This window comes from Nycticebus coucang, chromosome 15 (genome assembly GCF_027406575.1).
Source record: "Nycticebus coucang isolate mNycCou1 chromosome 15, mNycCou1.pri, whole genome shotgun sequence".
Lineage (NCBI taxonomy): Eukaryota > Metazoa > Chordata > Mammalia > Primates > Lorisidae > Nycticebus > Nycticebus coucang.
The window spans coordinates 65,226,745-65,240,730 of NC_069794.1; the positions used below are offsets into that span (position 1 = coordinate 65,226,745).

A 13,986-nucleotide genomic window follows, 5' to 3' on the forward strand; every position below is an offset into this window, starting at 1 on the left:
CATCTTTCCAAAAGGAATGTATTAATTTGCATTCCCACCAGCAGTGTAGAAGAGTTCCCTTTTCTCCACATCCATGCCAACATCTCTGGTCTTGAGATTTTGTGATATGGGCTAATCTTACTGGAGTTAGATGATATCCCAAAGTAGTTTTGATTTGCATTTCTCTGATGATTAAGGATGATGAGAATTTTTTCATATGTCTGTAGGCCATGCGCCTGTCTTCCTCAGAAAAGTTTCTTTTCAAGTCCCTTGCCCAGCCTGCAATAGGATCACTTGTTCTTTTCTTGCTTATACGTTTGAGTTCTCTGTGGATTCTGGTTATTAAACCTTTGTCGGAGACATAACCTGCAAATATCTTCTCCCATTCTGAGGGCTATCTACTTGCTTTACTTACTGTGTTCTTGGTTGTGCAGAAGCTTTTTAGTTTGATCAGGTCTCAGTAGTGTATTTTTGAAGCTGCTTCAATTCCCCAGGGGGTCCTCCTCATAAAATATTCGCCAGACTGATTTCTTCAAGAGTTTTCCCTGCACTCTCTTCTAATATTTTTATAGTTTCATGTTTTAAGTTTAAATCTTTAATCCAGTGAGAGTCTATCTTAGTTAATGGTGAAAGGTGTGTGTCCAGTTTCAGTCTTCTACAGGTTGCCAGCACTATTTGTTAGTGAAAGGTGTGTGTCCAGTTTCAGTCTTCTACAGGTGAACTCACCCAGCACCATTTGTTAAATAGGGAATCTTTTCCCCACTGGATGTTTTTAATTGGCTTGTCAAAGATCAAATAATGGTAAGTAGCTGGGTTCACCTCTGGGTTCTCTATTCTGTTCCATACATTTTCCTCTCTGTTTTTGTGCCAGTACCATGCTGTTTTGATCACTATCATTTTATAGTATAGTCTGAGGTCTGGTAGCGTAATTTCTCCTGCTTTGTTTTTATTTCTGAGTAATGTCTTGGCTATTCAGGGTTTTTTCTGATTGCATATAAAACACAGTATTATTTTTTTAAGATCTTTAAAGTATGACAGTGGAGCTTTAATAGGGATTGCATTAAAATTGTATATTGCTTTGGGTAATATGGAGATTTTAACAATGTTGATTCTTCCCAGCCATGAGCATGGTATGTTTTTCCATTTGTTAACATTTTCAGCTTTTTTGTTTCTTAGAGTTTCATAGTTCTCTAGAGATCTTTCACATCCTTTGTTAGATAAACTCCCAAGTATTTCATCTTCTTTGGCACTATGTGAATGGAATAGAGTCCTTAACTTTTTTTCAGCTTGACTATTGTTGGTATATATAAAGGCTACTGATTTATGAATGTTGATTTTGTAACCTGAGACACTGCTGTATTCCTTGATCACTTCTAAGAGTTTTGTAGTAGAATCCCTGGTGTTTTCCAAATATGCAATCATATCATCTGCGAAGAACAAAAGTTTGATCTCTTCCGACCCTATGTGGATACCCTTGATCGCCTTTTCTTCCCTAATTGCGATGGCTAAAACTTCCATTACAATGTTAAGTCTACCTCTGCTTTTCAACTATTCTCCTCACCCTCAAAACTCAGAGGCGGCTGTTGTAAAAAATGAGGCATGAATCACTGCCCAGTATCTTACTTAACACAATTCCCCCATGCTGGATGAATCTTTTATTGATTGAGGGTACGAGGACCTGGAGGTGTGGTGAAAAGAACATTGGATTTAGAGTCGAAGACCTTCATTCAAGCCCTACTTCTACTATTTAACAGCATTGTGTCCTGACTCACATGCTGTGTGAGTCTCCTTTTCTAGGTCTATAAAATGGGGTTTAAAAATACACACTTACCCACATAAAATTTGCTCAGGATGTCAATGAGGATTAAATGAGAATGTATGATCAGGCACAGTGACTCATGCCTGTAATCCTAGCACTCTGGGAGGCCAAGATGGGTAGATCACTTGAGATCAGCCTCAGTAAGAATGAGACCCCCCATCTCTGCTAAAAATAGAAATAGACCAGGCACAGTGGATCATGCCTGTAATCCTAGCACTCTAGGAAGCCAAGGCAGGTGGACTACCTGAGCTCACAAGTTTGAGACCAGCCTGAGCCAGAGTGAGACACCTCCATCTCCAAAAATAGCCAGGCACTGTGGCAGGCACCTGTAATCCCAGCTACTTAGTAGGCTGAGATTGCTATGAGCTATGACGCCAAGGCACTGTGGCCTGGGGCCACACAGTGAGACTCTATCTCAAAAAAAAAGAGGGAGAGAGGAAAAAAGAGAACACACATAAAATCTTTTATACACTATAAAACACTATGGTAGCCGGGCGCTGTGGCGGGCGCCTACAGTCCCAGCTACTTGGGAGGCTGAGGCAAGAGAATCGCTTAAGCCCAAGAGTTTGACGTTGCTGTGAGCTGTGATAGTGCAGCACTCTACCAAAGGGTGACATAGTGAGACTCTGTCTCAAAAAAAAAAGAAAAAAAAACTATGGAAACTTTGGAGGTAATTGTTTCATTTCTAGGTGGTAATACCCTAGGTTCACTGGAACAAATTGTTGGAACTGGATAAATTTGGCTCCAGAAGTCAAGTACAAGCAGTCACGGTGCCTCAGAGATGACCACCCAGGGTCTATGTGTGGGTGCATACAGAAGACAGTACCTCTTAGGGGAGCTGCAGGAACACCCACAGGTTTCTGTGATATCATTAAACTCTCCAACTTCTGTGGGAAAATAAAGGAAAGAGTAATGAGATCTTTCAGTCTGTTTTACCTAATCATAGTCAATTTTATAAGAAGAACATTTCAGTAAGAGCCAATTATATACAGTATTTCTATGCTTCAGGTTCTTTTGAGTTCCTATTATGGGCCTATATTCTAACCAAAGATAGAAGTTCATCTGAAAGTTTCACCAAAATATACTTGACAGGCCAACAAGAGATTAGACCATAATGAATATCTACTTTTTCATTCAATTCTATCAATGACAGGAGAGATTAATTATCAAGACATTTGAAACAAGAACACCTTATTTTCTGATGTCAGGGATTGTAATCTGGTTCTGGGAGAAATTTCTGTGAATGCCGCAATAGCGTGCTAGGTGATGCTTGTTAGCACCTATGTGCAGAGGGAAGAGGAAGGCAGCCAGTCAGACCCAACAAGCTTACAAATCTTACCTAAAATAACAAATTCTTCAAAGTCACATTTGCAGGTCTCTTTCACCGTTTCATTGTAAGTAGGTGTTTTGGCCACCGGGCTGACCTGTAACACAGCACAACCTAGAAAACGGGAAGGAGGTTTTCACCAACCATAAGAAAAAGAAAAACTGCACAACCTGCAACATCCAACTTAATAGAAATTGGGAAATGAAAAGGGCTAAAAGTTTACTTTAAAAGAATTAAAAATCTCAGCTTTGAAATTTAAGAATACAGGGAACTTTTTGTATTCTTCTTCCATTCACTATGATTAAAGGACTGATAAGTATATGGGCATTTATGATAGCAATCTGCCTATTTTTAGATGTTTGAAGATTTCTGTAACACAATACTTAAAAAAATGAATTGGGGGGCGGCAGCGCCTGTGGCTCAAAAAAGTAGGGCTCCAGCCCCATATGCCAGAGGTGGTGAGTTCAAACCCAGCCCTGGCCAAAAAAAAAAAAAAAAAAAAAAACATGAATGGGGAGACAACAGTCTCAGCCTCACAGTGAGACAAAGATTATAGAACCCATAAATATAGTAGAACCTCTGTCTGTGGACCACTCATGGGACTGTAACAAACTGGTCAACATACAGAGGTGACTGATATAAGAAACTAGGTCTTATAGGTCCAGTCTATGAAAATTAGGTCAACTTAAGGAGGTAGTCAACGTGGGGAGATGGTCAACTAGGAGGGTTTATTGTATTATACTGGGTTGTCTTATATTATTATATTATATTATATTACATTATATTATATTATACTATAGTTTCCCCCCCAAAATTCATGTTCATACTTGGCTCAGCACCTGCATCTCAGCAGCTGGGGCACAGGCCCAATACACTGGGGCTGGCAGGCTTGAACCTGGTCCTGGCCTGCCAAACAATAGTGACAACTACAACAAAAAAAAATAGCTGGCATTGTGGCTGGTAAGTCCCAGCTACTTGGGAGGCTGAGGCAAGAGAATCACTTTGGCCCAGGAGTTTGAGGTTGCTGTGAGCTGTGACGCCAAGGCACTCTACCCAGGGTGACGTAGTGAGAATCTGTCTCAAAAATTAATTAATTAATTCATGTCCATACAGAACCTATGAATGTGATCGTCTTTGGAAATAGGGCCTTTGCAGATGTAGCGAGTTAAGATGAGATCATACTGGATTTGGGTGGGCCTTGATGATACCTAAGACTAGTATCATAAAAAGAGGGAAATGTGGATACAGAGATACAGATACACAAAAAGAATCTCACGTGAAGACAGAGATCGGAGTGATGTGTCCACAAGCCAACGGATGCTAGTAATTGCTTGAAACCACCAGAAGCAGGAACAAGGTATGACATAGATTCTTCCTCAGAGCTTCCAGAAAGAACCAAACCATTCAAAAACTGAAGTTCTAACTCCTATCTTCCACAACTGTTGTTTTTTCTGTCATTTTAAGCCACTCACACAGTGGAATTTTGGTTACAGCAGCCCTTGGAAACTAATACAAGCATGTTTACATTTTCAATCCCTAATTGATGGGAATTATCCTAAGTACATTATTAAAAAGAAAGTGAAAAAGGAAGAGCTTGACCACAAAGGAACTATTTGTAGTCCATTTAAAATATTAAAAGCAACCTAGATGTTTAGGTTATAAAATCAATAATAATAGAATATTGATTTTGCAAATTGCACCTTTAAATACTAACATAAAAAAAAGTGAAATCCACTAGGTCCATGGTGGGCGCCTGCAGTCCCAGCTACTCCAGAAGCTGAGGCAAGAGGATCACTTGACCCCAATAGTATAAGTCCAACCTGGGCAAGATCCTGCTTCTAACTGAAAAAACTTTTAGAGACTCACATAAGAGGAAAACACAATTAAATCCAAGAAGTGGGAGAAGGGAAGGGGACTGGGGAAGTTCCCAGCTATCAGGTACAATGTAGGGGCATACGGCACACTTCCTGGGTGAAAGACTCAATTCCAACAAGGACTTTGGATTCTACCTTACAAACACAAATGATGTAACCTAATCATATGTTCCCTCATATTAACCTGAAATTTAAAAAAAAGAAAACAAACTTTTAATAAAGAATAATGTGAAAACTCTGGCAACATGAATAAATGAATATGACAAAAATGGATATGAAATCTAATCATATTATTAATGTAGTTATTATTAATACAATCACATAGTTATTATGAGTATAACTTTGTAAAACTATAAATCTGAATATACATCAGAAAGAAACACAGAGAACTGAATACAGTTGTTCAGGGAAATAGTCTAGCCCATAGGTTACACGGAAGTTATCTGAGTTGGTCTAACTTTGAAAGAACACTGCTCCATGCTAGCTGTGAACTGTGGACTGTGCACAGTTAGAACATCCAGCTTCAGTACCCTCATGGGTGACATGGGCTATCACCCATCTCTGTATCTCACTCTGTTTTGGGCACAATAATAGATTTAACTTATGGGCAGCACCTGTGGCTCAGTGAGTAAGGCACCGGCCCCATAAACCAAGGGTGGCGGGTTCAAACCCGGCCCTGGCCAAACTGCAACAAAAAAATAGCCAGGCGTTGTGGCGGGCGCCTGTAGTCCCAGCTACTTGGGAGGCTGATGCAAGAGCATCTCCTAAGCCCAAGAGCTGGAGGTTGCTGTGAGCTGTGACAACACAGCACTCTACCAAGAGCAACAAAGTAAGACTCTGTCTCTAAAAAAAAAAAAAATAGATTTAACTTATGAAAAACCTTTCAGGAAACATTGCACACCCTGACTAAGTAAGGTGTCCTTAATGATCCTATTTCTAGTTTTCTGTTTTGTTTTACTACTCTCAGGACCAACCTGTAGTTTGAAGAACACCACCCTACCTCAATGGACAAATATCTATCACCACAAATGTTACAAGAGAGACACTTAATAAAAGATAAATCTTTGGCAGGTAGAAACATTCTTACATTTCATTTGATATCTTTGTGTTTTGTAAAGTTTTAGCTAAAATATCAGTTTTCACCCAACCGCTTCACAAATATTTACAAATTACTTATTTCAGACAAGGCCCCATGCTAAACCCAAATATAAACAATTTCCCATCCATCTAAGAGCTTAAAAATCTCACAAGTGAGTTGAGATACTGACACACTTAATCACAGAAAAGCACACGTGGAAGTTCTGAGGCAGGTCTGTGCCCAGCATGACCTCAGAAAGAGCCGCTCACACAGTCAACAGTGGGGCATCTGGGGCACAGCTTGGTCTCATTCCACATGGACGGTGCCTCTGTCCTGTGAAGTTTCCAGATTTACATCAGGGAGCATGTCATGGTGCCAGCGGCAAGAGACTGCTTTTAAAGGATGGGAGGGAGGGACGACCTGACGTGCAGTGACTGGGGAAACGCACATTCTGGGAGCACCTCTGCAAAGCAGGAGTTTGGGTTTAGCATGGGGCCTTGTCTGAAATAAGTAATTAGTTCCTGGAGGCAGGAACTAATCAGAAATGCCTGGTAGCAGCTATAAACAGTTGCCTTTACCCGAAGCCCACCTGGTCTAACCAAGGTGAACAGCAGCAGATGGCTGTTGGAAAAGCAAGGGAAGCCAAATCCCACAACCTGAACATTTCAGAACAAAATGTGTGACAAGCTTGGCAGGCCAGTACAGAAGACGAGGAGCAGTGTTCTAGGAAGACAGATGCATGCGGAACCAATGAGGGGAAGGAGGCTGAAAGTAAAGAAGGAAAATTAAAGGCAGCACACCACTACCGAGGAACTAAGTGTGGGTGTAGTTCTTACGGAGTGACTGGCCAGAAGGCCACAGTAGGGCCTAGGTATAAAGCAGGAATGGGGAAGGGATGCAAGAGAAATCATTCTGACTGAGACATCAGGGATGATTTCTTCACTAATTAGAAACAGGAGACACGGGCACACAAACATGGAAGACATTACAGGTAAAGCCAAGTGTACTAAAATGCAAATCACTTCTTTTCCTCTCATGTTCCTTTTCTCCCTCCTGGTAGCCTCAAAACGGATGATCATTCATATGGCATTCCGCAGCTCCCCTGCACACAGGTGACTGAGCAGTGGCACACACCCGACCAGAGCAGGGCCCAGTGACATGCCGCCCCTGGGAATCCTAGAATGAGGTGAGCTGCTCCTGCTTGGTAACGCGTTGCACCGTGTGCTTGCCTGGGTTCCACAAATTACCCCGCAGCCTCTGCTGCAGCACGCTTGCTCCTTAGGAAAGGAGCGTATGCCCTGCTCTGGCTGACTCCCAGCACCTAGCACACCGCGGGCTCATCATTCATTGAATGAATGAAAGAGGACTACTTGGAAAAGGACAGGATTAAAAAGAGGAGCTTGGAGAATGACAGAAATGAAGGAAGAGGAATACAGTAGCCACTTTTTTTTTTTTGGCAAAAAAAAGAAACCAGGGTGAAGTCCAAGAAAACAAAACAAAACAAAATAGAATTTGACAACTGGATGGGGCATGATAACCAACCCCAGGCCAACAGGGCAGAAATGGTGAGGATTATAGAATTGACTCAAGGAGTTTTAGACAAAGGATTGAAAGACATACAGTCCCTCCTTATCTGTAGTTTCATTTTCCACAGTTACAGTTATTTATAGTCAATTGTGGTCTAAAAATATTAAACGGAAAGTTTCATAAATAATTCATATGTTTTTAATTGCACACTGCCTAAGCAATGTGATGAAATCTCATGCTGCCTTGCTCCATCCTGCCCAGGACCTGAGTCATGCCTTTGTCCAGCATGTCCATACCATAAATGCTGCCCACTCGTGAGTCACTCAGTGACCACATTGGTTATCAAAGTGAAAAAGCACAGTATATCTGGAGTTCAGTACTGCTGATGCTTGAGGCCTCCATTGGAAATCCTGGAATATAATACCCCTGGGATAAGGAGGGGACTATTGTACGTTGGTGTTTGACAGAAGAGAGTAAGTGTATGACATAAAAGTTTTCTCATTTTTGCCCAACTTACCTTCATAACCACTGTCTGAAGAAGTAGCAGACACGGATTCTTGCTTTATGTTGGTATCAGAGGTCACTTCAGAGTCAGCTTGAACAATACCAAGTGACCCACTGGTGCCTTCTTGTCTCCAGCCTTCTGCCTGCTGTTCGCTCAGGATGTTACACTTTATTTTCTCCATTGTTGATATAATCATATCTGCAACATAAAAGTGGGCGTTTTCCTGTAGGGAAAAAAAATCAGTTAAAATACTCATGAGCATAAGCATTTTTTTTCCATGATAAGTGTATCAGACTTGAAAAATCAAGTTCTATTTAAGTGGAGTTAATGCATATACACATACATGTTCGTTTAACTAAGTTGCCATGGGTCACTATGTGACTTATAACCCACACTGTCCAGAGACATAGAGTTAGCTCACTAGGACCAACAGACAAGTTGAATTTCTTGTTGCATAAAACTCTAGGTTTGGCTGGTCAAGGTAGCTCACACTTATAATCCTAGAACTCTGGAAGGCCGAGGCAGAGGATCTCGAACTCAGAGTTCAAGGCCAGCCTGAGCAAGAGCCAGACCCCGTCTCTACTAAAAACAAAAAAATTAACTGGGCATTGTGGCAGGTACCTGAAGTCCCAGCCACTCAAGAGGCTAAAGTAAGAGGATGCTTGAGCCCAGGAGTCTGAAGTTGCTGTGAGCTAGGCTGATGCCATGGCACTCTACCCAGGGCAACAGAGAGAGACTCTGTCTCAAAAATAAGAAACCTAGGTTGGTGACAGGCCAATGGCAGATGTCATTCATCAATCCTGGAAAACCCTACAGGTGACCGTTAATGCTCCTGGCAGGCTCTACCAATTAAATGCTGAAATGAAACCTATTTGCTAACTCTCATTAAGGTAAAGACTCCAGGTTTAAATCAGAACATCACTATCTAAAACAGCGGTTCTCAACCTGTGGGTGGGACCCCTTTGTTCCATTTGTAACAACGCGGCAATTAGGAAGGTTGAGATAAAGGATTAATAATCTCTACGGTGAAGAAGAAGAAGAAGAAGAGAGAAGAAAGAAGAAAGAGAAGAAAGCATTCACCTTTTCTACATCAACAGGTACCTCTAAAGCTTCTGGTGAGAAGGAATTCAAAGAAATGGTTCTTCCTCTGACTTGAACAGCATCTGCCAAAATACCAAGTAATTAAAAATGGAGAACACTTTAAAGATTACCTAAGAAAACACAACAATTCTAGGGAGGACTTTTTAAATACTGTTTTTAAGAGACTAGCACAGGCTCGGTGCCCATAGCTCAGTGGTTAAGGGTGTCGGCCACATACACCGGGACTGGCAGGTTGGAACGTGGCCCAGACCTAAACAACAATGACAACTGCAACAAAAAAATAGCTGGGCATTGTGGTGGGCGCCTGTAGTCCCAGCTACTTGGGAGGCTGAGGCAAGAGAATTGCTTAAGCCCAAGGGTTGGAGGTCGCTGTGAACTGTGACACCATAGCACTCTACCGAGGGTGACAAAATGAGACTCTATTTCAAAAAAAAAAAAAAAAAAGACTAGCACGATTATAGAGTACACTAAGATGACTGAGGAAACTGTCTTAATGATGACCATTCCTAGGAGAAGCTGCAGCAGTAACTGAGAAGTACCGTCTGAGAGGGCAGGGAGGACACCAGTGAGGCCAAGAGTGTAGAAAGGGAAAATGGTCATGGCATGCACCTGCAGGGTCATGGAAAGGTGACGAAGCACAGTCCAGAACCACTTCTCCAATTCATTGCAAGTGATCCCACCACAACTGACTTCCTTTCTACAGAAAAAATCCATCTGACATAGGTGAGCATTGCTTCTCTGAAAGAGTCTTCCTCCCAGGAAAGCTAAGAAGATACAGCAGAGGGTGTGTGCTGTACGCTCAGAGACTCCATCACGGGCAATGACCGCCATCAAAAATATCATCTCTATCATGTGATTTCTTTTTGCAGAATTTAAAGCAAAAATGTTTGTGAGTGCTCTGAGAGCTGAGTTGTCCCAAACTGCTAAATTAGAACAAAATGCTGCCAATGTCCTGGAGGTCATACAGCTTTCAGGTGACAGAGTTACAAGCAGAGTCACTTAAATCCCTTGCTTCATGTTCTCAAGAACATGTTCATGTTCAAGAGAGTGGTGGTTGCACAAAAATCTTTAAACCTCTTAGCTTCAGAAGCCATCTGGGTTGGCAAATTTTTTTTCTGTTTAGGACTAGGTAGTAAATATCAGCGGATTTGAGGGTCGTACAGTTATCTTTTGCAACTACTTCATTCGGCCACTGTCGTGGGCCACAGACAAAACAACTTTACAAAAGCAGGACGCTAGCAGGCAGGATTTAGCCTGCAGCTCATAGTTTGCAGACACCAAGCATAGAGGAAAAGCCCAGACTGGATTCCAGTTTCAACTCTCCATTCACCAGCTAGGCCTCTGTATCAAAATTTTCTCCATGTTTAAATTGGGATAATTACCTATTAGGACATTAAGGACATAAGGAAAGTGAAGGTGCTTTGTGAATGTGTAAATCCTACAGAAAACAGAAGGCACTGTGGAAGGGTACTCTACAGCCTCAGAAATGTTCACAGAAGCAGGTGGTCTTTCCCCTACCCTGTTTCTAGAAAAGGAAAATTTTGCTGCCATTTGAAATGCAGCAGTCATACAGACGAATGGCTAACAAACACATGAAAAAATGTTCATCATCTCTATATATTAGAGAAATGCAAATCAAAACAACCCTGAGATATCATCTAACCCCAGTGAAAATGGCCCACATCACAAAATCTCAAAACTGCAGATGCTGGCGTGGATGTGGAGAGAAGGGAACACTTTTACACTGCTGGTGGGACTGCAAACTAGTACAACCTTTCTGGAAGGAAGTATGGAGAAACCTCAAAGCACTCAAGCTAGACCTCCCATTCGATCCTGCAATCCCATTACTGGGCATCTACCCAGAAGGAAAAAAATCCTTTTATCATAAGGACACTTGTACTAGACTGTTTATTGCAGCTCAATTTACCATTGCCAAAATGTGGAAACAGCCTAAATGCCCACCAACCCAGGAATGGATTAACAAGCTGTGGTATATGTATACCATGGAATACTATTCAGCTATTAAAAAAAATGAAGACTTTACATCCTTCGTATTAACCTGGATGGAAGTGGAAGACATTATTCTTAGTAAAGCATCACAAGAATGGAGAAGCATGAATCCTATGTACTCAATCTTGATATGAGGACAATTAATGACAATTAAGTTTATGGGGGGGGGGAAGCAGAAAGAGGGATGGAGGGAGGAGGGTGGGGCCTTAGTGTGTGTCACACTTTATGGGGGCAAGACATGATTGCAAGAGGGACTTTACCTAACAATTGCAATCAGTGTAACTGGCTTATTGTACCCTCAATGAATCCCCAACAATAAAAAAAAAAAAAAAGGTATTGGGAACTTTAAAAAAAAAAAAAAAGAAATGCAGCAGTCATAGCAAAATCCATGTGTTAGCGGCCAAGGCCTATTCTCTCCATCACCGCCCCACAGCAAAGAATGAACAAACCAGATCACCTGGAACTTCTTTTTCTTAGTTCTAAATTCCCTTGCCAAGTTTGAGAGAAATTCTCAAAACACTGAGAATTCTTGAGAGTCCTTGCCTTTGGGCAAAAGGGGTTTCCGTGTTGTTTTCTTTCCGGGAAAAAGACAAAGCTATGGGATAATTTTATTTATTTATTTATTTTGAGACAGAGTCTTACTTTGTCACCCTCAGTAGAGTGCCTTGGCATCATAGCTCAAAGCAACCTCAAACTATTGGGCTCAAGTGATCCTCTTGCCTCAGCCTCCCGAGTAGCTGGGACTAAAGGTGCCTGCCACAATGCCTAGCTGTTGTTTTTATAGAGATGGGGTCTCACTCTTGCTCAGGCTGGTCTTGAACTCGTGAGCTCAGGCAATCCATCCTGTCCCAGCCTCCCAGAGTGCTAGGATTATAGGAGTGGGCCACTGCACCTGGCAGAACACTTGTTTTAATAAAAAGAGGTTTTGTACAGTCTTTGGGGGCAACTGTAGTTATTATAGTAGAACCCTCATAGTTGACCACCTCCCTACAGTGACCATCTCCTTACGTTGACCTAATTTTCATGGACCAGACATGTACCATGTGTGTGTTTCAGTACACTAGGCTCAGTTCCTTACATTGACCACATCTGTATGTTGACGAGTTTATTACAATCCCTGGTGTGATCAAGTTTTTTTTTTCTTTTTTTTTGAGACAGACCCTCAAGCTGTCACCATCAGTAGAGTACTGTGGCATCACAGTTCACAGCAACCTCCAACTCCTGGACTCAAGTGATTTTCCTGCCTCCGCCTCCCAAGTAGCTGGGACTACAGGAACACAATGCCCGGCTATTTTTTGGTTGCAGCTGCCATTGTTGTTTGGCAGGCCTGGGCTGGATTCGAACCCACCAGCTCGGGTGTATGTGGCTGGCGCCTTAGCTGCTTGAGCCACAGGTGCCAAGCGGATCAAGTTTATTTTTAAATCTTACTATTTTCCTGTCACACTCTATACAGGTAAATATACGTATAATAGGTGAAGCAAGTTCATCACCCATAAACAGTAGTATGAAACGCCTTCCTCCACCACACTGAGTTGAGAATACTTCTGATGCTCTCCCTTGCAGACAGTTTAATGAGCTGTAAGTTCCTGATGGGAAACAGCATCTCAGAGATGGGGCACACAGTATTATCAACTATGTTGAGCTAAAAAGATGACATTTCCCTCCAGTCTGGGAAAGCAAACAACTTGATTTCACCTGTTGTGACCACACAGTGGCTGAGCCGACGACAGCAGTGAATAAGCTAAAGCACCGGCTTCTGGTGAACTTCCCCGAGAACTTCCTCTCACAGGGAAGTCGATAAGGCAGCCTTTCGGCCAAGGCACAGCAAGCACATGGACAGGGGAGTCACTGACTAACCTTACCTTTATCAGCAGAAGCTGTCAGGTGGGAAGGGCCAAAAAAGGCACGGTCAGCTCTAGGACACGGGGATAGGGCCAAAATCTTAGCACTTGTGGGCAGAGACCTTGAGTGAAAGCGTCCTGGGAGCACCAGCTGTTCTTCAGTGGAGGTCAAAGAGAGGTCACTGAGCTTTTTACCTCCTCTGTGGGCACAGGCGCTGCCAGGGGAGTCCACAGTGTGCTCAGACAATGAGGTCTCTGTCAGGGAGTCCCCAAGGGATGGAGGTGGAGGGCCTGAGGAAGAGACAATGTTCCCCATTGCTGGCACCTGGGGGGCCAAATCCTGCAGCTCTTGCTGTAAACACTGAGGGTTAATCCAGGCAGCTTTGTTTCTTATGAACCGGATGTCTAGTGGACATGGGGGCTGGTGAGGCTCCAGGAGGCTGGGCAAACTGTGAATGTTGCTGGAATCATTGCTGATCCTTTCCCAGGGATCCACAGAAGAATCCTGCCAGCTCGTAGACTGTGACACCATCTCTCCAGCTTGGGGCTGGTGCAAATCTGGTCAAAACAGATAGAAGGAGCTCTCGGAAGGCTGCTCTACCGCCTGATCAGGGCCTTGACCTCATCACATGGCTGGCTGGGAATCTGGAGAGCTTCTCTGCAGAAGCAAGAATCATTCAAAATAAATGTTCAATCAGAGTTTGACACAACTTACTTTAAGGAGGCAAAAAGGAAAAAATTTTAAAGTTTGTACTTGGCTCTATCCAACACAGTAAAATCCATTTGGATTTACAAGTCCAAAAAAATAAATGAATCAGCACTAAAACTAGAAGCTTGACATTGGGACAGAAAACATTTTGCAAGGCATAAAAATAAAGAAACCACAAAGGACTACCTGATAAATTACATAAAAATGTAAAACAGC

At 42.4% G+C, this 13,986-nt stretch overlaps 1 protein-coding gene across 12 annotated transcripts in view; it reads right to left on the reverse strand.

The window, feature by feature from the left end:
- The window catches only part of RUBCNL (rubicon like autophagy enhancer), a 71,378-nt gene that overhangs the window by 26,211 nt on the left and 31,181 nt on the right, over nucleotides 1-13,986 (reverse strand). For 7 of the 12 annotated variants that reach the window (XM_053563954.1, XM_053563946.1, XM_053563947.1 and 4 more), the window contains exons 2-6: nucleotides 13,083-13,719; nucleotides 9,190-9,272; nucleotides 8,122-8,332; nucleotides 3,138-3,239; nucleotides 2,625-2,685 (exon numbers count right to left, since the gene is read on the reverse strand). In XM_053563954.1, the coding sequence (XP_053419929.1) occupies nucleotides 2,625-2,685; nucleotides 3,138-3,239; nucleotides 8,122-8,332; nucleotides 9,190-9,272; nucleotides 13,083-13,593 (968 nt within the window). In that variant the 5' untranslated portion in view covers nucleotides 13,594-13,719. Of the gene's footprint in view, nucleotides 1-2,624; nucleotides 2,686-3,137; nucleotides 3,240-8,121; nucleotides 8,333-9,189; nucleotides 9,273-13,082; nucleotides 13,720-13,986 lie in introns of those variants that run through there. The other 5 variants (XM_053563953.1, XM_053563952.1, XM_053563955.1 and 2 more) reach the window with 4 other exon arrangements.